We start from the raw sequence: 22,545 nt of genomic DNA, 5'->3' as shown, positions 1-22,545 counted from the left end.
TTATATTATTTATTACCACACCTTAGTTGACCGTTTTACCCTTCTCGAGTTCAGGTAAGGGCCCGGCTAGCAATTCGGACCCTCGGGTTCGACTCATTACATTTCAAGTAGCTTCAATCATTGAAAAGCTGCCATTTACTTGGAAAGATTTCAAAATCTACTTGAAACATAAGTGCAAGGAAATGGGAATCGAAGACCTGACTATCAGACTAAGAATTGAATAAGATAACCGCACATCTGAAAAGAAAGTAAAAAATTCTTCAATGGTGTTAAAGGCGAATGTAGTGGAAGCTGGACAAAATAATAAGAAGAGGAAGGATTCTGGAGAAGGTCCCAGCCAAAGAAACTACAAGAGGTTTGCTGAGAAGTGCTTCATATGCGGTATACTGGGACACCAAGCTAAAGATTGTCGTAGCTGCAAAGCACAACATAACCCCAAGAAAAAGACCACTGAGGTGCACATTGCTGAGGAAGATAAGTTAATAGCTGATGTGTCTGAGCTAAATCTTTTAGTTGTAGTTTCTGAAATCAACCTTGTGAGCAACAATAGAGAATGGTGGGTGGACGTAGGAGCTACTCGTCATGTTTACTCAGAAAAGAGGATGTTCACTACCTATGAAGCTATAGATAATGAAGAACAACTCTACATAGAGAACTTTTCTACTACAAAGGTTGAAGGACAAGAAAAAATCAAGTTACTAATGACCTCAAAAAAAGAGCTCACTCTTAATAATGTGCTACATGTACCAGACATCAGGAAGAACTTGGTTTTTGGGTCACTCCTAAGCAAGAATGGGTTTAAGCTAGTCTTTGTATTTGACAAGTTTGCGTTAACTAAGAATGGGGTGTATGTGGGCAAAAGGTATCTAAGTAATGAACTATTTAAGTTTAATGTAATGACTATTGTACCAAAAGTTATTAATAATAATAATAAAATCTAATGCTTCTTCTGCTTATATGATTGAGTCATATGATGTGTGGTATGGTAGGTTATGACTTATTAATTATGATACGATTCGTAAATTAATTAATATGGATTCAATACCTAAATTTAGTATTGATTTAAATAAAAAATGTCAAACATATGTAGAAGCAAAATTGACTAGAACCTTATTTCACTTTATAGAGCGACTGAACCTCTAGCATTAATTCACAATGATATCTGTGACTTTAAATCTGTGCCAACCAGAGGTGGGAAAAAGTACTTCATTACTTTTATTGATGATTGCACAAGAAACTGTTATGTATACTTGTTAAGAACCAAATATGAAGCCTTAAAATGTTTAAACATTACAAGAATAATGTTGAGAATCAACTTGGTAAAAAGATAAAGTTGTTTAGAAGTGACAGAGGTGGTGAATACAAAACACCATTCGCTGACATTTGCTCAGAACATGGTATTATTCACTAAATTACCGCTCCTTATTCAGCTCAATAGAACGGTGTTGCTGAATGTAAAAACCGTACCCTAAAAGAAATGATGAATGTTATGTTGATAAGTTCTGGTTTAACCCAAAATTTGTGGGGGGAAGCTTTGTTTTCTGTTAATTATGTTCTCAACAAAATACCTCAAAAGAAAACAAATGTGACACCTTATGAATTATGGAAAGGTAAAAAACCTTCCTATAAATTCTTAAAAGTATGGGGGTGTTTAGCTAAAATTGCAGTTCCTACTCCTAAGAAAGTTAAGATAGGACCAAAAACCTCTGATGGTATTTTCATAGGCTATGCACAGAATAGTAGTGCATATCGTTTCCTTGTGCATAAATCAGACATTCTTGACATCCATGTCAATACAATTATTGAGTCAAAGAATGCTTGTTTCTTTGAGGATATATTTCCTTGTAAAAATCATCTTAAAAGAAATTATGATATTGTTAGTAGCAATATACAAGAGAATATAGACCAAGACTCTATAGATGATGAAAATAAGGAAGAATCTAGACGTAGTAAAAGAGCTAGAAGTCTAAGTTATTTGGTCATGATTTTCTGACATATATATTGGAGAATGAACCACAAAGGTATAAATAAGCTATATCTTCTCCTGAAGCTCCTTTATGGAAAGAAGCCATAAATAATGAAATTGAATCCATCATGCAAAATCATACTTGGAAGCTGGTGGATCTTCCTCCTGGTACTAAACCTTTAGGGTATAAGTGGATTTTCAAGAGGAAGATGAAGCCTGATGGTTCAATTGATAAATATAAAGTCAGGCTTGTTGCTAAGGGATACAGGCAAAAGGAAGGCTTGGATTATTTTGATATCTATTCACCAGGTACAAGAAAAACATTCATTAGACTGTTACTTGCTATTGCAATATTGCAAAATTTAGAAATACATTAAATGGATGTTAAGACTGCATTCTTGAATGGTGAATTAGAGGAAGAAATCTATATGAAACAACCTGAAGGTTTTATAGCTCCAGGCAAAGAAAAGAAAGTATGGAAACTTATAAAATCCTTATATGGATTAAAACAAGCAGTTAAACAATGGCATTAAAAATTTGACAAAGTGATGTTGTCAAATGGTTTTAAAATTAATGAGTGTGATAAATGTGTTTATGTGAAAAATACTCAAAATGGATATTAATTGTGTGTCTATATGTGGATGATATGCTAATAATTGGTAGTAATGATGTTATAATCAAAACTACTAAAAAGATGTTGACCAAAAATTTCGATATGAAATATTTAGGCATAGCTGTATCATGCTAGGAATCAAGATTTCTAGAACATCAGATGGCTTAGTATTATCTCAATCTCACTACATTGAGAAAATACTAGAAAAGTTTAATAAAGAAGATAGTAGTCTTGTAAAGACTTGTTGATGTAAATATTCATTTATCGAAAAATACTGGTTCTAGCATATCATAACTTGAGTTTTCTCGCATTATAGGAAGCTTAATGCATTTGATGAATTGCACACGACTAGACATAGCATACTCAGTTAATAAATTGAGTAGATATACAAGTAATCCAGGAAAAAAACCATTGGACTGCAATAATCAGGGTTCTAATATATTTAAGATATATCATAAGTTATAGATTACATTATTCTAAATATCCAGCAGTACTTGAAGGATATAGTGATGCTAATTGGATATTAGATACGAATGATTCTAAATCCACAAGTGGCTATGTCTTTACTGTTGGAGGAGGTGTCATATCTTAGAAATCTTCAAAACAGACTGAATTTATTATTTTGGATAAAGTTGGTGAAGAAACTGAATGGCTTCGTAATTTCTTAGAAGATATTCCAAATTGGCCTAAACCTGTGCCCGCTATATGTATACATTGCGATAGTCAATCAATAATTGGAAGGGCACAAAGTAATATATATAACGGTAAATCTCGACATATACGTCGATGATATAATATCGTTAGACAATTGCTCTCAAGTGGGATAAACTCAATAGATTATATCAGGTCAAAAGATAATTTAGCGGATCCGTTTACAAAAGGTTTAACAAGAGAGCAAGTGTATAATTCATCGAGGGGAGTGGGATTAAAGCCGAAAGTTAAGTAGTCATCTTAATGGAAACCCAACCTAGTTGACTGGAGATCCCAAGATCGAGGTTCAAAGGGATAACAGAAATTCTGAATGGCTCACCAGAAGTATTGAAAAGATTTAATCTTCTACCCATTACTATAATGTGACAGTGTTACCTACAACAATAAGTAGGATAAGCTATGTTTTTAATGACTCTTATACCATGAAAATTCAAGTGGGGTATAGTAGGATACTCTTAATAAGAAGTCACTTATATGAGTGTGAAGTAAAGCCGTGTCTATGGGAACTTCTAAGGCTAAGTTTTCTAGAGCACTCATGAAATACCAGGAGTGGTTCAGGGCCATATGAATACAACCGTGAGAACCGACTTTGTGCTGGAGTGAACTGTGTATTTGCTATTATCTTAGTTTACATTAATGGCTAATGGCTAAACAGTTTAAGACATCATGTTCACTGGTTAACTAGTCAATCCGATAGTTATACACTTTCAAGGCCAAAAGTTACCTTTCTCGATGCAGTTACTTTCCAATAGTATTCTCTCTAGTGTCTGTATCTTCTTCATTTGCAATTGATGCAAATTTCTATTCATGTGGGAGATTGTTGGAAATGGGGGCATTAAAAACATAAACTTTGGATGAGATTTTGAATAAATTTCGTTAAGAATTTTTTGCAGATCTATAGATGAGCGCGTTCCTCTCCGCAAGGAGATGAACGTGGTATATTTATTTTTTCAAATCCGTTTTCGGGTGAATGAAAAATTAGCTTCAAAGTAAGATGTTTGATAAGCCTAAATGGGTTTGCAAAATGTGGGAAATGTTTGTCCCGCATTGGAAAAATATTAAAACCATTTGAAGTATAAATAAGCTTAGTATGGGATTTGGGTTTGGGCCCAAGGGTTTGTAAGAGGGGAGGACCTAGGCAAGCTTGGGTCCGAACCAACTACCACAAGCGCGCGCTGCCCACCCGACTCGGTCCGGTCCGGTGTGGGCTTAATTGTGAAATCTGTTTAATTTTTTACTAAAAAAAAATGGGCTTGTGTGTTGGATTTTAATTTTATTTTTGCTGGGCTTATTTAGATGGGCAAAATTGGGCCTGCTTAATGGGCTGCTTTTAATTTAAATTAAAAAACCAGATTACAGTTTTTCAATAAATGGTTGCACCCATCTCTTTAAACTGAACCAATGCATTCAGTTTTTTGACCACCTAACCTGAACCATCACAACCTATGTAGGTGATGGTTCAAGCCATCCGAAAAAGCACCATGAGGCCTATATAAACCCCCCCTTGGGCTTATTCCATAGCACTCCAATTCAGAATATTTCTCCTATTTCTGAATTATTTCTTTCTTCTATAATTGTCTGTGGGTTCAAGCCATAGTCTTTGGGTTCGAGCCTTAATCAGTGAATTTGAGTCAGAGAGTACTACACCGAGCCGGTTCGCCTATTCCTTTGGTTTGCAGTACTATTACCGAAGGAAAACAAATCGTTATATTCTGGGAGATAGACGCCACTGAGTCCGTTAGCACCATAGCAGAGTGAATCTGTCTTAAGGATATAGAATCAAATTCTAGCCTCCACAGGTTTATTTATTTTATAGTTTTATTTGATTATATTAAACTATATATTATAAAAATTTATATATATATATATATATATATATATTATTTTCAAATAATATTTAAATAAATAATACCATAATATATGGTATAATTAGACCATATAATAGCAGTTACTACTAAAATAATTAGTTTTGAGAAAAGTAAAAAATTCAGCTTTTCATAATTATCATCATGATTGTAGTCAGGAACATGGCTCATAAATAAACATATAAATACATAAATCCCTCAAGTTATTTTGGTTAGACACTCCTAAAATGTTCACTGACACTTGCACTTCTTAGTATAATTCAATGCAAATATAGCCTGAATTTTCAGTAGGGGGATGAAGATTTCTGCAAAATCATAGAATTTGCAACCTATAAGTTCTGCAGTTCAAGCTGACATGAAATTTTCATTGTTTTCTTACTCTTATGTTTTACTTTCACCATACTGAAAGAATATGGTTAATATTTCATTATGGTTGATCTGTAATGAGTTACATCTCGCACTATCTAGGCCGACCTTATAGGCATCCATGCCTTTTATTTTCTTTGATATTATCTGGTTCCTTCACTTACTTTTATCACGTTGTTTGTGTGATGCTTCTTTCAAGTCTTATCAAAACTATTCAACTCTTCATCAATTTAAATACTGTTGCATGGATGGTCCTATCCATTTTCTTCTTGTTTTCTTTAGCTTTTCTTGTATAGCACACATGACTATATATCTGTTTTGTGGTTTTTCTTTAGTCATGTATGCGTATGGTTGTTCATTTGAGGTTAAATTAGGTTTAATTTTAGTTGAAAATGGTAGTTAGAATTTGTAGTTGAAAAAAAATGGTGATTGTGTCAAAAAATAATATTTTGGATAAAATGCATTATTGGAACATAGTTACTAAAATATAATATTTTGACACTGTAGCACCACTTATAATATGGTTTTGGTATGCAAAAATAGCTTTTTATACTTGTTAAATTTTAGAGTTAGCCCAATAACATTTTTTGCAAGGGCCTAACAGATTTTCAAATTGGGTTGAGACTAAGAAGTCGCAACATGATCCTATTTGAGCCCAATCTTAAGAAACATGGGAAAGTGAACCGGAAAGATTCTCATTCTCATTATTGTTGGTCAAGTTTGGGCATGGGTTGGACTGAGGCCTGTTGTGCTCATGGCACAGGCCTACTTTCACAATTTTTTTTTTTTTGTCTTCTTAAAGTGCTTATATCGATCTTACAACATACTCGTACTATTTAAGTTAGAAGTGCAGTTTGAAATCGTACCATGAACACCGCTATACCCTGGGCTCCTTTCACAAATATACAGGACTATAAATATGGTTTACACACAATAGCTTTATCTTCTACCCTTTCACTTTTGACATTCTTTCAACTCAATTCGTCTGAGATAAGGCATCAAGTTAAATAAGAGATGCTACGTGCAAGTGTGATTCTCTTCATTGTACAATTTCTATCCTTAAATCAATAGATCATGGAACTCACAAGATCTAAGAATTGACTTTGCGCGGTTGTAGCTGTATTCTAATTCTAATTTTAGGTAAATTAAAAGGCAATGGGTTCGGCAATTTGATCAATCCCGTTGTATATTCTAATTTTTGCTATTAAATGTATATAGCAAATTGTCTTTAGCTCGAATTAGCACAATCACAATTGATAATTGTAAATTGTCACCACAAAACAAAGTCAAAGCAATGAAAGTGTTAATTTGTCGATTAAACGTCATGACCAAAAAAAAAAAAAAAAAAAAAAAAAAAAGGAGTTGTCTTGGCTAGTTGAACATAGTCGAAGTAAACCGGTTATTGCTCAAGACAACAATTGTTGAAAATGTAGCCTAAACTTTGCAGGCTGGTAATGGAGAACCACACAGACAGTCATTACCCAAAAATGCACTCGCCGGAAACTTTGTCGCCGGTAGCTGACCGCACAAATGGTTGTGACTAACATTAACCGTTTGGAGCCCAGAAATAGCCTTGGGCACCTTCCCAAACACCAAATTTCGAGACAAATCCAAGTACTTCAATGTCGTGGCAAATCTCATACTCTCAAAATTAAAACGTAACCCATTATTAGAAGCCCAAAATCCGACTAGATAATCCGTTCGGTTCAGTAAACCGACCGGACTACCCAATATTTCGTTATCGGAAAGATCAATATAATCGTAGAAGTATGTCTCCGACGGCTTCCAGTCATCTAATTTGAACTTTAATCCACATTTTGCTAACTTGAGAGAGTATATGATCGGAGACGAAGTAACCCATTTCGGAATTTGAACTAAATGAAAATCATTATATGATAAATCGAGTGACTCAATACCTTTCACATTCATCACCGGAAAGGGATCGATGAGAAGGTTATGAGAGAGATCGAGATTGAAGATTTTGGTGAGATTTGCAAAAGTTTTTGGCACAGTTCCCGAGAAACGATTCCGTGAGAGATCCAAGGTGTCCAGTGCATGGAACTTTCCCAGAAAATCAGGGATTTGTCCGGTGAGAGCATTGTGGCCCAGCTCAAGATAGCCTAGCTTTGGTGCGAGAGTTGAGATTGAAGCTGGAATTTTCCCGGAAAATTTGTTGTGGGAAAGTTCGAGAATTCGGAGGTTGGTGAATGATGAGAACAAATCGGGTATGTAGCCGGAGAGCTGGTTCCGGGGTAGGCTTAGGTAAGTGAGGTTACTGAGTCGCCGGATTCCGAGTGGAATCGTGCCGGTGAGAAGATTGCCGCCGAGTTTGAGCTGACCCAGCTGAGTCAACTCGGAAATTGAACTCGGTATGGTACCGGAAAACCTGTTCCCTTCGAAACTCAGTGCTTCGAGTTGGGTCAGATTACCGATGTTTTTGGGTAATTGACCCGATAACTTGCTGTTCTGAATGTAGACGTATTTGAGATCCGGTAACCCGAAGAAAAAATTTGGGAATGGACCCGAAATATTTCGGAGGTTCTGAAGGTATATACCACTTAAGTACCGGAGTTTCGAGAGTGAAGGAGAGATTGTACCGGACAAGAAGCTGTTGGGTTTTTCGAGTTGCCCGTAGAGGGATAAGCTCGTGACCCGGTTATCTCGGCAAGATATTCCGGGCCATGAGCAGCAGTCCGTACCCGATTTCCACGAGTCAAGCATTCCAGATGGGTCTGCAGTGATACCCGATTTGAAACCCAACAAACCAGTTGCATCATCCACGTGGCATTTTGCGGTTGCCACTGTGAGGCACCGGAGGGTGCCGAGAGAGAGGAAAATGAGGAAGAGAGGAGAGGGGAGATACGAGGGAAAAGTCGTCATTTTGATGTTTTGAGAATGGAAGCAAGTGAGATGGTTATTGCTCTTGTGGGCACTTATAGGATTCACCAGTTTGGAAATTTGACCAAAATTAAATATTTAGGAGTTTGTAAAGCTGTTTGACCAAAACACTCAAGATCTTTATTTTATTTTATTCTATTTATTTGTTTTTATGAGAAGGGATGGCTTAAGATGGTTGGTAAAATAAGAATTTAAATTGGGAAGTGATAAAATCTTTGATTTAATGAACGCATACCTCACTATAAGTTCACTTTTGGGTGATAAAAATAAATGAGTACTGTCTTTGAAAGTGAGTACCATCTTTGAAAGTGCTTTCTCCTTTCTAAGAAACGTGAACTATGAGAAATTCGTTTTTGATCCAAAACGAGTGTATTTTGGATGAAATTAATTCATGGCCATGTTAGGTTTCAGCTAAAGATATTTGTTTAGGGTTTTGAGATTATTTTTTATTATTTTATACTTTTATGGGAGTGTGTTGATTATTTTTTTATTTTTAATATTTAGTAATTTTTAGTGATTATGTTTCTTATTCTAATTTTTTTTAAAAAAATTTAGAATTTTTTTTATTTGTTTTATTTTTAGTTTCCTTGGCTAATTAGTTTCTTTTTGATGTAAGATTTTATTGATATATATATATATATATATATATAGTGCAAAGCAAATCATTAACTTATTTAATTATCAGTGGATTCAAAGTTACCATATTTTATGGATTCAAAGTAATCCTTAATATTTATGAACTTTTCAAAACTTCCAAGACCAAATCTCTTCATTTTACCATTAAATTAAGACAATTTGTTTAAATCCATGAAAATAAATTATTAAATTGCCCAAAATTATTTGAATAAGAAAAATGATAATATAATATCAATGAACCCTACTTTGATTATATTTAGGTTTTTGTTTTACTCGAATTATGTAGTCGGTTAGTTTGTTTGGCATGTAGTATATATCATTTATTTTCGTCTAATTTAGTTATGAACTTTGTCTATATTTCATAACATAAATTATATGAATTTTATATGTGTTTTAATTTACTTAAATCTCGTGTGACAACTCAATTAGGTACTTAAAACTAAAAATGTTAATAATTTCTTTATTAGTGCATTTATTAATATCGCCTTTATTTTCGTCTAATTTAGTTATGAACTTTGTATATATTTCATAACATAAATCATATGAATTTTATATGCGTTTTAATTTGCTTAAATCTTGTGTGACAACTTAATCAGGTACTTAAAACTAGAAATGTTAATAATTTCTCTATTAGTGCATTTATTAATGTCGCCATGCATGTGATTACAAATATTGGAGGATTTATCTAAACATTATATATTTATATTCATTTTGAGCTCTCTCACACATGAATTGCCTACAAAATAAAACACTATCTAATAATTGTCATTATATTTTTTTGGACCCTCACACATTAGTTGCCAACAAAATTAAATTACTATTTGTAAAGCTAAAAATGCAAATAATGTTTTATATTTCTTTGATTAGAAAATATTAATATTATTTTCATATATTAATCAAAAGAAAACCTAGTTTTGAAATTTTGCTTTAGGCCTCAGAAAAATATCAAGCCGCCCCTCGACCGTCAGCTTATTTTTCTCGCTTATGGCCAAAAATAAGAGAAATTTTCCTTCAATTTCTCTTCCCTTTTTCTTATTAAAATGCAGACAGAATACATGTATCCTCCCTATTTATCCTTTCTCTTTCCTGCAAAAAAAATTTTTTTACTGTATTTATTTTTCTCGTCTATTTTATTCGATCATTTTGTTTTTGGTTTTTTTTTTTTTTTTTCTGAAGTGTTTTTGGTTCTGTATGTTAGAGCAAAAAATATTTTATTTTGTATTTTTTTGGAGTTTGGTTGGAAAAAAATATTTACGACTAAAAAAAAATTTAAAACTTAATAAAAATAATTTATTTATTAAATTTTTGACAAATTATTTTGCAGCATGTACGTTTGGACTCGTCAACTTTAATTTCGCCTACACTTTTAACAAACATCTAAAAATAATATATATATATATTATTTGAAAAAGAAAAATATCCAAACAAACTGATATGTATAAACTATAGATGACATCAGACATTAGGGTGGTGGATTAATGGCGTCCAGTCCACCATTGACCAGTCAAAAGTGAAGGCTGCAGCCGCTGCACACGTATCTGAATCTACAAGTATCTAATTTTGGTAAAATTTGCCGACAGTTTTCAAGTCAAAATCATTCTGAATTAAGATGCATCCCCCTAAGATGTTACAGGCCACACCCGCCCGAAATGTAGATCCAATAAGAAGTTGGATTAATGATTCTCCATTGCCTTAACATGAGGCTTTTCCTTTTTAGCCCATTTACAAAATGAACTCTTCTTGTTCTATACAATAAATGGCCCAATCGGTTAATTAATTAATTAATTAATTTACTTATTTATTTTATTGTCAAATTAGTAAAAAAGGATGAATCAAATTATAAATAAACTCATTTGGGGGAGTTGAGCACTTTACCAGTTAGGTCACCAGACAATACTCTCAATTAATTTGTTAATTCAGAAACTGTGGCAAGTGCCAACATTTTATGTGAAACTCTTATGACCATATAGTGACCAAATTCAAGGAAACATTTAGCTATTTTGTACCAATGTTAAATTTTCTAATACTAATGTTAAATAAAAGCAAGAGCCATTCTTAACACCACTATCATTTGTCTTGTCATTGTCATCGACATGCTCATCGTAATTGAAGTCCATACCATGAAACAAGAGAGTTATGGTACGTTAGGTTATATAAAATTAGTGTTTTAAAATTAAATTTAGAATAGAAAAAAAAAAATTATTTTAAAATTTAAATTTAAATTTTTTAAATTTTAAGACACCAATTTGATACAAGCAAACATAGAATTTATTAGAATTATTAGAATTAGAAACAAAAATGGGAGAATTTTGGATAACCCTAGAACACAGAGGAATAGTCCACCTCCTTATCTTGTTTTTCCTCGAGAATTATTGAAAATCTGGGTCTTTCCTTTTTGCTTCTCCACGTGCTTGTCTTGTGTCGTCTTTCGCTTTGGAGGGCAATTCGTGGTGGAGTGGCCAAAAGGGTACATGCGACAACATGGACCTCAACCCTAATAATCATTACACAATATCACCACCACAAGTGAGATCCAACTCAAAATCGGTTTAAGAATTTCTTTATAATTTTGATTTATACTTTCTATTATTTTAATTATTAAACAATTCCTTTCATTTTTTATACTATAGAACTCAAATATTCTAGAGTCCTAATAGTTGAAAAGTTATTAATTGACAACCATTCCACACATTCTAATTATATCAATGGACCATCAGTTCAGTGGGCTTCCAACCCAACAAGAATAACCCAAAACCTCCTTTTTTCTACAATATTTGCAACATACTTTAACGGTAAGTGGTAATCTAAGTTTGATAGAAAAACAAATGATTAGGGATGGTAAAGGCAAGGAAATGGGACGAGTTTGTCTATGTCATTTAATTAATGAGAATCTCATATTTAAGATGGTGGTTGATTTTTTAAATTCATTCCTGTTTCTTTAAAGATAAGTGGACACTTGTTTATTCGGTTCATAAGCGTTTTTTTTATTGTGGGCCTAAGACCATTAACTCTTTCAATAACAAAATAAATAGTAAATTCAAAAGAATTAAAAGTCCATTAAAGAACCAACCCTACAAAAAAAATAAAACAATACACCATTATTGTTAATGTGAACTAATAATAAATAAATATATTATTTTTTTTATTTACAAATTTAATATAATGGAGTAAATACTCACTTAACAAATCAGAGATGGTGATATATCAATCATATCATTGTAGCAACTGAATATTTTTTGCATAAACAAAATAAAAATCAACCTGATTCTAAGTCGTGAAGCAAAATATAAAAGGAGGATGTGGATAAATAGGAGGACGAGAGAAAAAGAATATCAATGATATATGAGTCCAATATGCAAGGTCTATGAATTATCTCATAAAAGGCACTGCAATAAAGCATCAATACTGTCATTCATCCATAATTAAATGAAATTGTTCATAGAACAAAAAAAATCAAGAGCCTCGAGCCAATAAAGACTGAGAAAATTGACTCAAGAAAAAATTTCATTAAGCGATCCATTGTAGAATTCAAACCTAACCAGTAAGCAAAAAGCGATGAGAACAACGGAACTTATGAATGCAGAAGATTCTATTGAAACGGAGTTTTAATGATATTTAGTGGTACAATACTTGGGTTCTCATTAATGAGGATCTAACCATCCTCACTGTTGCATATATATATAGCAAGGCGGGAAGGAGTTTCATACATGTTCTATTAAGAATCAGACAGCCGAGAACCAAGTAGGACAAGCAAAATTGTCATCCCCAAATATAAGAGAGGTGAAATTGAATATGCATGCTAATTTGGTAGAGGAGAAAAGAGAAAAATAATGATAAACACCTCTTTAAATGCAGTATTTTGTTTGTCAGCCAAAAATGAGAGAATAACAAGAGAGAATTTATTAAACTAAATTTTATTAGTCTCATTTGAATGTTTTACTTTATACATATAATAGAGCATAAAATGACTCGGATGTTACTCTAAACAAAAAAACAATATACAACGCCTAACGCATCGAAAGGTTGCTGTCAAAAAATATAAAATGAAATCATATAGACAAACTACCTATATTTTGATGTCTATCCAACGAGTGCTGCTGTCGAATTATACATATATTATATATATGAATTTAAGTGGGCGGATTATATTATAAACCTAGTCAATTGAAATAGATCTAGTAACTATTTGACCCATTAGTCATTTCATCATAAAATCCTTTGTATTACGATCTCTCTTTATTCGTGCATGATCATATATATATATATATATATATATATATATATATATATACAGTTGGATTTATAATTTTCTATATATATATATATATGAAAGCTACAGAAAACATACAACACTGACCACACGAAAAATAAAAAAGTAGATGAACAATAGAAATATTTTTAACAGCGAAGGCGTGAAGAAAGGGAAAGGCAAGGCAAATGTGTTGTCGTCGTCGCCTTTTCTTAAGAGTGTAAATGCATTTAGATTATCAACTTGGAGGCTCGGACCTGACTAGAGAAGGCTATGCCCAATAAAATTGATTGATTGCGACTTAGAATTTTTATACCAAACCTTTTGTCCATGAGCTTGCGTTGCCAAGTGGGAAGTTCAAAATTTTTCTTTTTCTTCTTCTTTTTTTTTTTTTTTTTTTTTTTTTTTTTTTCCTAAGTTGTAAAATAAATTATTCATTCCAAATTTATACGTAATTTTTTATGGAAAGAGATGATTAAGACTTATGTTGCAATATCTATTGGAATGATAAAAAGAAATTGATCAGATATTGTGATCATAAGGTGTCCATGATCGGGTTTAGTTTTTTTTGGCATTCAATTAACTTTGTTATAATAATTTTAAAAAACTATATAATAAAATAATATTAATTAGTTAAAGATGTATAAAATAATATAATTATAGCCAACACGAAAATGATAAAACCCTAGTGGGTTTTGAAAAATTATACTTGTACCAGCGTGTTATAGTGAATTGTCAAACCTAGTTATTTTAATTGATCCATTTATACAGTAAATAAGGAAGTGTGATCCTTTATTTACTTATATTGTGCATAAATAACTAATTGAAAACTTTCAATTAGATAATTCATTATAATAAATCAGTGCAAGTATCACTAAGAGACTTTATTGTACATTATTTATTAGATTCTCACCCAAAAATATACATACATATATATATATATATCAATTATTTTTTGTAACATTATCCTTTTAACGCACATTATATAAGAATAAGGTAAAAATGATGATAATAATACGATGCAAATGTCTTAATAGCCCAATAGTTAGTACTTTCGATAAATTTTAGAGGGTTAAACTTCATGTTCAATATCACTTCCCTTACAAATACAATATACATTAATTCCTTGTTCCACCGGTGCAGGGTTGCAAACTTGCCATGACTCATGAGCTTACCTCCAAAGATATAGCCTAATGAGTTTTTAATTAGAACAATTTTTTTTTTTTAATGAATAGAAAAATAACAAAATAATTTTTATTTTTTTGAATTTTTGAAATTTACTTATACAAAATTGCATCGAACAGACACTTAACTCTTTCTTTATTCTTGAGCTTCGACAGATGCTTTTCAAATTGAGAGTCCCATTGTAAAACTCACGCATCCAAAAATTATGCTTGTGTGGTCACAACTGCGTGGAGAAGAATAAATTAATTGAGATACTCACTTAAAACACTTCTTTGTATATAAATATATTTTAAACATAGCTTACAAATTACAATTGAAGAAGAATAAATTAATTAGATACCCATTTGAATACTTGGAAAAGAAAAGACCATTATTATTATTATTATTATTATTATTATTTTTTTGACACAATAGACTAATTCAGACACCCACTCACTTAAACACTTCTTTGTATATAAATAAACTAATTCAGATACCCACAGATCCAAGGGTTGAAGGACTGGTTGGTAGTACCTTAAACACTTATTTGTATATAAATATATATACACTTATATATTGTATACGTATGTATGTCTATATATACATTTCCTTTCAAGTGTTTGAAAAATGATCTGCGGATTAAAATTGTAAGCAAAGTTTAAGTTTGGCAAGTTATTTTTCTCTTATCTACAATTTTATAACTCATCTCAGAGGCGATCAAATGTATGAAAATGTCACAAATGTTTTCGAATAGACATTTGAGTAACATATATTATAATTCATAACAGAAGGGATAGATATTTTGATCTCCATGTAATATATTAGATCCAAATAAGAAAATAATTGAGTATATATGAATCGAGTGTTAGTACCATCTAATAACTTAAAATTTTGAATTATATTGCAAAACACCTAACCCGTTACAATTTACAAGTGTCCGAGTTTGCGTACTTGAGTAGCCATGACTTCAAAAAGAAGAAAAATATGAGTAAAAAATTATAGTTTGATTAATGCACGAGAATGCAAAATTTTACGGAAAAAAAAAAATTGAGAGAGAGAGAGAGAGAGAGAGAAGTGGGGCAGGGACTAAATTTTTTTTTTTTTAAAAAACAAATAAAGTTAAGCACAAAATTTTCAAAATATTGTTGAAACTTTTCTTTTTATTTTTTCGATTCTTACAAGGGGGTTAATCTTATACTAACAACTAACAAGTAGTCATTCAAGTACCTGGACATTAGACCCCACGAAAGCGTCCTGGTCAAGCATCAGAGCTGTAAATCCTAAATAGTCTACAAAGTCCATAGTCCATGAAATCAAGGGACCACTGTAGTCTTATCCTTCAAATAGTCCCATCTCTGATCAAGCCGGAAAGGCACTTAGTGGTGGGACCCCATTCACTTAAACTGTAACCTGTCACATCGTATCCCTCACTCCGACTAATTATATTAGGACCATCTTCCTTAACGGATGCTACTATGGTTCTCTCTCTCTTTCCCTCACACACACACACACACATAGAAGGAAATGGAGAATTCTTCAGAGCAGAGTAAAATGGAGCAGCAACCATCACAAGGAAGACCAAAGGGTGGGCTGATAACCATGCCATTCATCATTGGTATGTAAAACGTACATTATACATATACATATATATATAGGTATAAATACTCTCTGGCTATAAGCTCAAAATGTTCATGAGTTTTTCAGAATTTTGTTGTTTTTATTAAAATTATTTGTGATCTTTGACTCCAATTTGATTGAATTTCTATTTTGTGGGTCCTGTAGCGAATGAAGCATTTGAGAAGGTGGCAAGCTATGGGTTGTTACCAAACATGATATTGTATCTGATGAATGAGTATAACATTGGTGCAGTCAAAGGGACCAACATACTCTTCTTCTGGTCAGCAGCTACCAATTTCATGCCAATTGTTGGGGCTTTCCTCTCTGATTCATATCTCAGTCGATTCCTCACCATTGGCTTTGGTTCCATCTTCAGTTTCTTGGTATTAATTTCTTAAGTCCCCCAAAATCTCTTTCCTTTCCTTTTGTTACGAATTTCTCCTTTCCAAATTTTATCATTGCATATTAGACTCACCCACTTAATTAGCTTAGCGTGTGACACATTGGATTTGGTCACTCTATGTAGAGGAACTAGCATTTGGCAGCACAGTGAGAGAGAGAGAGAGTTTGCCAAATTAGTGATCTTAGATTTGGGGATCTATGTATTCAACTAGTATGCATAGCTTGATGAAGTTCTTCTATGGGCTTTATTTAAGCACATTAAAGCATCTGATTACATATCTGCTTAGGAGTTTAGAAACTTAAGCATAGTCTAGAAGACAAGTTTGGAAGATTAGAGGGTCAAATTTTAGTTTGCAATTGAACAAACTATGCTTACAAGATAAATTCTCTGAATATATATATAGAGAGAGAGAGGAGAGTAATGATCTCTTGCTCACCACTGAGTAAGAAACTTTCTCCACATTAAGCATGGTAACCTTTGGATATGATTTAAGTGTAAAAAAGGGAATTATCAAAAAAACATACCAATTGAATCCAATGGGTACCTGATCCAAGGACTCTAATGTATCCGTTGCATCAATAACTGTTGCAAGTAATAATTTCTCGTGAGCAAGAGATCATTTCTGTATATATGTATATGTTCATTATGAACTGAATAGGATGGGATTCTCTGGCTAATATACGTAGATCCCACCACTCTGTTATGTGGTCCTAAATTCAGTGAATTAGTATGGTAACTTTATGCCTGCTCTCTCTGTAACATTTAGAACTAAAATTGACTTTCCTTTGTCAATTCTGTCACATCAATCATGTTTACTCTTGTGAGTTCGTTTGTGATTTATCGGTTTTGAAGAGAGTTTATACACGCAAGTGGGGTGAAAGAAAATAAATTGAAACAATTATTGGCGAGTTTGGTTCTTGGATTTAATGAGGACAAAGAAAAGGAAAGATAGGAAGTAAAGTAAAGCGATTTCCCCAATGTCTCTTGCTTTCTCAAAATTAAGTTAGAAATTGAAGATTTTCTCAATAATTGTTAGGAATCAAGAAATGAAAATGAATTGAAATGTAGAAGTTTGAAAATTTCTCCTTAACGGCCTTAACTCGATTTCTTTTCCCTTCTATTTTTTCATGCTAACCAAACAACAAAAAAATATTCTTTAATTTTATTATCCTTTCCTCACTGAATTTGCGAACCAAATGGGAACCTAAGATGTCGTACTTGGAGTTATGATGTATATACTGGTAGCTCGTCTGTTTGAAGCTGGCCTCTGGTGTCTTTATACCAAAACAATAGCAAACTAAATGAAATCAAATTAAAATTTATTTATGACAGGGAATGGTAGTCCTGTGGTTAACAGCTATGATTCCACAAGCAAAGCCTCCCCCTTGCGATCTATTAGCAGGTCAAAGCTGCAAATCCCCTACACAAGTGCAATACTTTGTCCTGTTTGCTTCGTTCGCCCTCATGTCCATTGGAGCTGGTGGTATTAGACCATGTTCCTTAGCCTTTGGAGCAGATCAGTTGGACAAAAGGGATAATCCAAAGAATGAGAGGGTCTTGGAGAGCTACTTCAGTTGGTACTATGCTTCAGCAACTTCTTCGGTTCTGGTTGCTTTGACCGGCATTGTATACATTCAAGATCACATGGGATGGAAAGTGGGCTTCGGAGTTCCTGCAATTCTCATGTTCTTCTCTGCATTGTTGTTCTTCCTTGCTTCTCCCATCTATGTGAAAATGAAAGCTAGCAAGAGCTTGCTCACTGGATTCGCGCAAGTGGCTGTGGTCACTTACAAGAACAGAAGGCTTGCTTTACCACCTCAGGATTCAAGTGGGTGGTACCATCATAGAAAGGATTCAGAGCTCAAAGTGCCAACCAACAAACTTAGGTAATACTCATTGTCATATCAACATCATTTAAAGCTCGGTCCATGAATGTTTTTTTTGACATATGTCAAGTATTTTGTGCAATCAGGTTTCTAAATAAAGCTTGCATCATTCGGAAGCCTGAAGATATAACCCCAGATGGAATAGCTTTAAACCCTTGGAGCATTTGCTCGGTGGAACAAGTGGAAGCGTTAAAGGCATTGCTTAAAGTCATCCCAATATGGTCTTCGGGGATCATGATGTCCATAAACATAAGCCAAACCTCATTCCCATTACTCCAAGCCAAGTCCTTGGACAGACACTTGACGTCAAGCTTCCAAATCCCCGCAGGATCTTTCGGAATGTTCACAATCATTGCTCTAACACTTTGGATTGTTCTCTATGACCGAGTAATCCTTCCCGTGGCGTCAAAGATCAAAGGAAAACCAGTTTACCTCGGTGTGAAACTAAGAATGGGCATCGGGCTGTTTTTCTCTTGCCTAGCCATGGTAGTTTCAGCACTTGTGGAGAATGTTAGGAGGAGAAAAGCAATCAAACAAGGGTTTTTGAACAATGCTGGTGGACTGGTGGATATGTCAGCTATGTGGCTTGTGCCGCAACATTGCTTGAATGGCTTAGCGGAAGCTTTCAACGCCATTGGCCAAACAGAGTTCTATTACACTGAATTCCCGAAAAGCATGTCAAGCATTGCGTCTTCTCTGTTCTTACTGGGGATGGCTGTGGCAAACTTGCTAGCCACTGCTATACTGAGCACTGTGAATGATCTCACTAAAAAAGGAGGGAAAGAGAGTTGGGTTTCTGATAATATTAACAGGGGCCAGTATGAAAACTATTATTGGATTCTTGCCATATTGAGTTCCATTAATTTGCTGTATTATATTTTTTGTAGTTGGGCATATGGACCTTGTGTAGACCAAAGGATTAAAGTTACGGATGAAGGGAAAGAAATGAAGGAGGAAGAAATATCCAAACAAGAAAATGTACTCAGGGATGAAGGAGAAGGCTTTAAGGTGGAGGAGTTACCTAGAATTAAGGCATTGCCAGCTTGATATATGTTAAAACTGGTTCTACTTTTGTATTAAATGTATAATCACATGCTTGGTAATACACAATTATAAATCTAATTTTTCTCTCTGCTATAATGTACCTCTTGAAATGATTTTTATTTTTATGTATGTTAATTCTATTTTCAATTCATATGTTTTTCCTATTTCCAAAATGTATGTTGCTTTTCTTTTCAATTTCTCATCATATCTATTTGTGTTTGGCGATTTTGTGATTGAAAAAGAAGAAAGTGGTTATGACAAACACATCCAACCAACTAGCAGGACAATAAATATGTACAAACATAAAGATTCATGTCATTTCGCGTAACGCTTAAGTCTACGATCAAGATCCGGTGAATTTCACTATATTATGTTGATATGCATATTCCGACGATTACGGGATTGAAAAAGAATAAAAAAGTCAATAGAGTTATGACAAACACTTTGTGCCAACTAACAAAAAATAAACATGCACCACATATAAAACACAGAAGATTTATATAATTTGACGTAGAACATAAGTTTAGGATAAAAATATAGAGAATTTTAAAATGTAAAAAATAAGAGTTTATAAATTTCGGATATAAGGGAGCCTACAACCTCCAACCACAACCTCACAAGTATGATTGAAATTACCGTGCTCCTAATTAGCACCAAAGATTGAAAATGATATTTTGATGGCTACACAAATATAACGAGTGCAAAAAAAAAAAAAAAAAAATTAGCCACCCTAAATAAGTACGTCCATATGGGTTTTGGAGCTTTATGAATGGACCCATATTAAGGATCAAAAGAGAAAATGATATTCGGACGTGTCCCATGTCAAAGATCATTTATCTTTTTTTTTGGATTTGGACCTGCATTGCTTATGCCATTTTTATATTTTTACATTTTGGCCAAACTACTAGTCCACCACTTAGTGACCTATCAACAACATTTCAAAAGTAATCTTCCCAAACCTAATAATTCTGTCTAAAGTAAAGTGGACTTAGACGCAATTATTATCACTTGTACAGTTGTCCACATGTGCCATGTTTGATATGTTTTGACAAGTACTAAAGGCCAAAATGCTTTCCTCCATACAATTTCACTAATGCAACAATAATTGTCGATTTTTACTGCAATTTCTTCTTTTTTATCCTCAGAATTTTATGTGTGTGAGTGTGTGTAAACTATCAACATAAGCTTAAAAGTTCCTTTTACACCTGGAATGTCAAAAGAGAGTGTTTTGCATGAGTCGATTTCTTTTGATGCTATAGTTGGCCTTGTTTTGATTGATATTGTTAAGTATTACTGCATACCTACTCATTTATATTATTTTTTTATTTTTCATTTAGATCCGATGTGGGACAAATACCCTTTGTAACATTTTTTTCTACCCGAACTTGCAACGCCCTCGTTACAGTCAGGTCACCCTGCCTACCTAGATGTCTTTCAGGCTGAGCACTTGTTGTGACACCAGATTAAGAATTGAGTCTGACTTTGATACCAACTGTAATGGGTCGGCGCTTACCTATTTACTCAAAAACTTAAGTTGTTAGGTATTTCTGCATATTCACCTATTATACAATTATACCCCTTTGACTCCCTATCTAGATTCGATAGAAAACAAATACTACTTGTAACACTTATCCTACCCTTTGTAAATTTCTACAAAATTATGACTACATAGTACATATATATTAAGAATAAAATTTTTATTTTTTTTGGTATGGGTATATCAAGAATAAGAATAAAGTTAAATCAAACATTAGGGATACATGGTGTGACCACCTCCCTAACTACCACGGAAAAAACTGTAAGCACGCAACTTTTTGACACAACCCATTTTTAAAAAGTAATTTTTTTATATATTTAAAACATCTTTTTTCTATAACTTTAGGTGAGACATACATTGCTTTTGAGTGTGATGAAAACCAAAAATGATTGAAATGTGTGGGTTCTTTTTAAAACACAGTAATAAATACCAATCAATGACAAGAGACTCAAAAAGGTTGGATTAGAAGAAGAAAGGAAAACAAACCACCCAATGAATTCATTGTGTGAGTGTGTGTGTGTGTGTGTGAGAGAGAGAGAGAGAGAGAGAGAGTTTGATGTGCCATCACAAACAAACGTAATACATTCAATTTGACTAGTAAAGGAGATCAAGTTGCCTTTAATGCTCCACCACAAAGCTCCTGTCCCTTAATACTGTGCGCGCGAGGGCTCGATCATTAGGCGTTATACACTCGTGGGTCTTAAATCATTAATCTAAATACTTTGTCATTATTGACTTAACCTCCATGACTTTGACATACCAACTATTTTGTACGGAGTATGACTCGAGGTTTGATTGAATGTTTTAAGATTTTCAAGTGAATTAGAAGACAGTCCCATAATTTTGATCAATAAGGTGCCTTCTCAAGGTTTGGGGAGACCTAAAAAGAGGTATCCCATGATTTTAAATGTATTGAGAGTAGGCCCCAGTCAGAAAAATTATTAGGGGGACAAACTAGTAATATACAATCAAAATATAAAAATAAAATAAAATAATTGGATAAATTATGTTTTAGTTTTTTTAAAAATTATATTGTTGAAAGTCTTTCTGTAATTGATATAAGAAAAAAAAAAATGGTGCAAAGAATAGTTGAGGTTGTCAAGTGTTTAAGCATTTTTTATTTATGGCTCTTTGAAGGGAATACAAGTAATTTCATCTAAACCACATTTAATAACCATAAATAGATTTTTTTTTTTTTTTTTTTTAAGTTGAAAGGCCAACTTTAATTTTTATATAGAAAATCACCAATTTAGTATCATAAATAGAGTTTTGCAAAAATTTTGGAAGGGACCAACGTTAATTTTTATATATAAAAAAAAATTAAAAAATAAATCTATCATTAATAGTATAATTTAGTACCCTTTTTGGTTTGAGGGCCATCCGAAAAAAATTATAATAAAAAGTGAGTAGACACTATACACCATACAGGCACGCTAATCAAATTTTTGGAAAAGAAGTACTCATTTAGCGAGAAAAAAAAAAAATAAATAAATAAAACAACCTGACCCTTCATTCCTTCAACCATATCAATTTCAATCTAATGCTTCATATTCTCTAGGCCCAATAAAATTCAATAATTGGTCAGTGTGG

At 33.1% G+C, this 22,545-nt stretch overlaps 2 protein-coding genes across 2 annotated transcripts; one reads left to right on the top strand and one right to left on the bottom strand.

Annotated features, from left to right (window-relative positions):
* Positions 1-6,689: 6,689 nt before the first annotated feature.
* LOC132286577 (DNA damage-repair/toleration protein DRT100-like) lies at positions 6,690-8,442 on the bottom strand. The gene has a single exon (XM_059788932.1). It carries the CDS (start codon positions 8,399-8,401, stop codon positions 6,956-6,958), a length of 1,446 nt encoding a protein of 481 aa, XP_059644915.1. The 5' UTR covers positions 8,402-8,442; the 3' UTR covers positions 6,690-6,955.
* Positions 8,443-15,932: 7,490 nt separating this feature from the next.
* LOC132284094 (protein NRT1/ PTR FAMILY 1.2-like) lies at positions 15,933-19,591 on the top strand. Its single transcript, XM_059786160.1, has 4 exons — positions 15,933-16,083; positions 16,251-16,468; positions 17,821-18,374; positions 18,461-19,591. The coding sequence occupies exons 1-4, from the start codon at positions 15,993-15,995 to the stop codon at positions 19,419-19,421; spliced, it is 1,824 nt and encodes a 607-aa protein (XP_059642143.1). The 5' UTR covers positions 15,933-15,992; the 3' UTR covers positions 19,422-19,591.
* Positions 19,592-22,545: the final 2,954 nt, after the last annotated feature.

The sequence above is a fragment of the Cornus florida genome, unplaced genomic scaffold (genome assembly GCF_030987335.1).
Source record: "Cornus florida cultivar Cherokee Brave unplaced genomic scaffold, ASM3098733v1 CherokeeBrave_3.0.0_Hap2_Chr11, whole genome shotgun sequence".
NCBI lineage: Eukaryota > Viridiplantae > Streptophyta > Magnoliopsida > Cornales > Cornaceae > Cornus > Cornus florida.
The sequence above is the reverse complement of the archived record's forward strand: the minus strand, read 5'-3'. Positions and strand labels throughout refer to the sequence as shown.

Coding starts and splice junctions, on each gene's coding strand:
- LOC132286577 (XM_059788932.1), bottom strand. CDS start 8,401: ATGACGACTTTTCCCTCGTATCTCCCCTCTCCTCTCTTCCTCATTTTC.
- LOC132284094 (XM_059786160.1), top strand. CDS start 15,993: ATGGAGAATTCTTCAGAGCAGAGTAAAATGGAGCAGCAACCATCACAA. Junction 16,084..16,250: donor AACCATGCCATTCATCATTG/GTATGTAAAACG, acceptor TGGGTCCTGTAG/CGAATGAAGCATTTGAGAAG. Junction 18,375..18,460: donor GTGCCAACCAACAAACTTAG/GTAATACTCATT, acceptor TTGTGCAATCAG/GTTTCTAAATAAAGCTTGCA.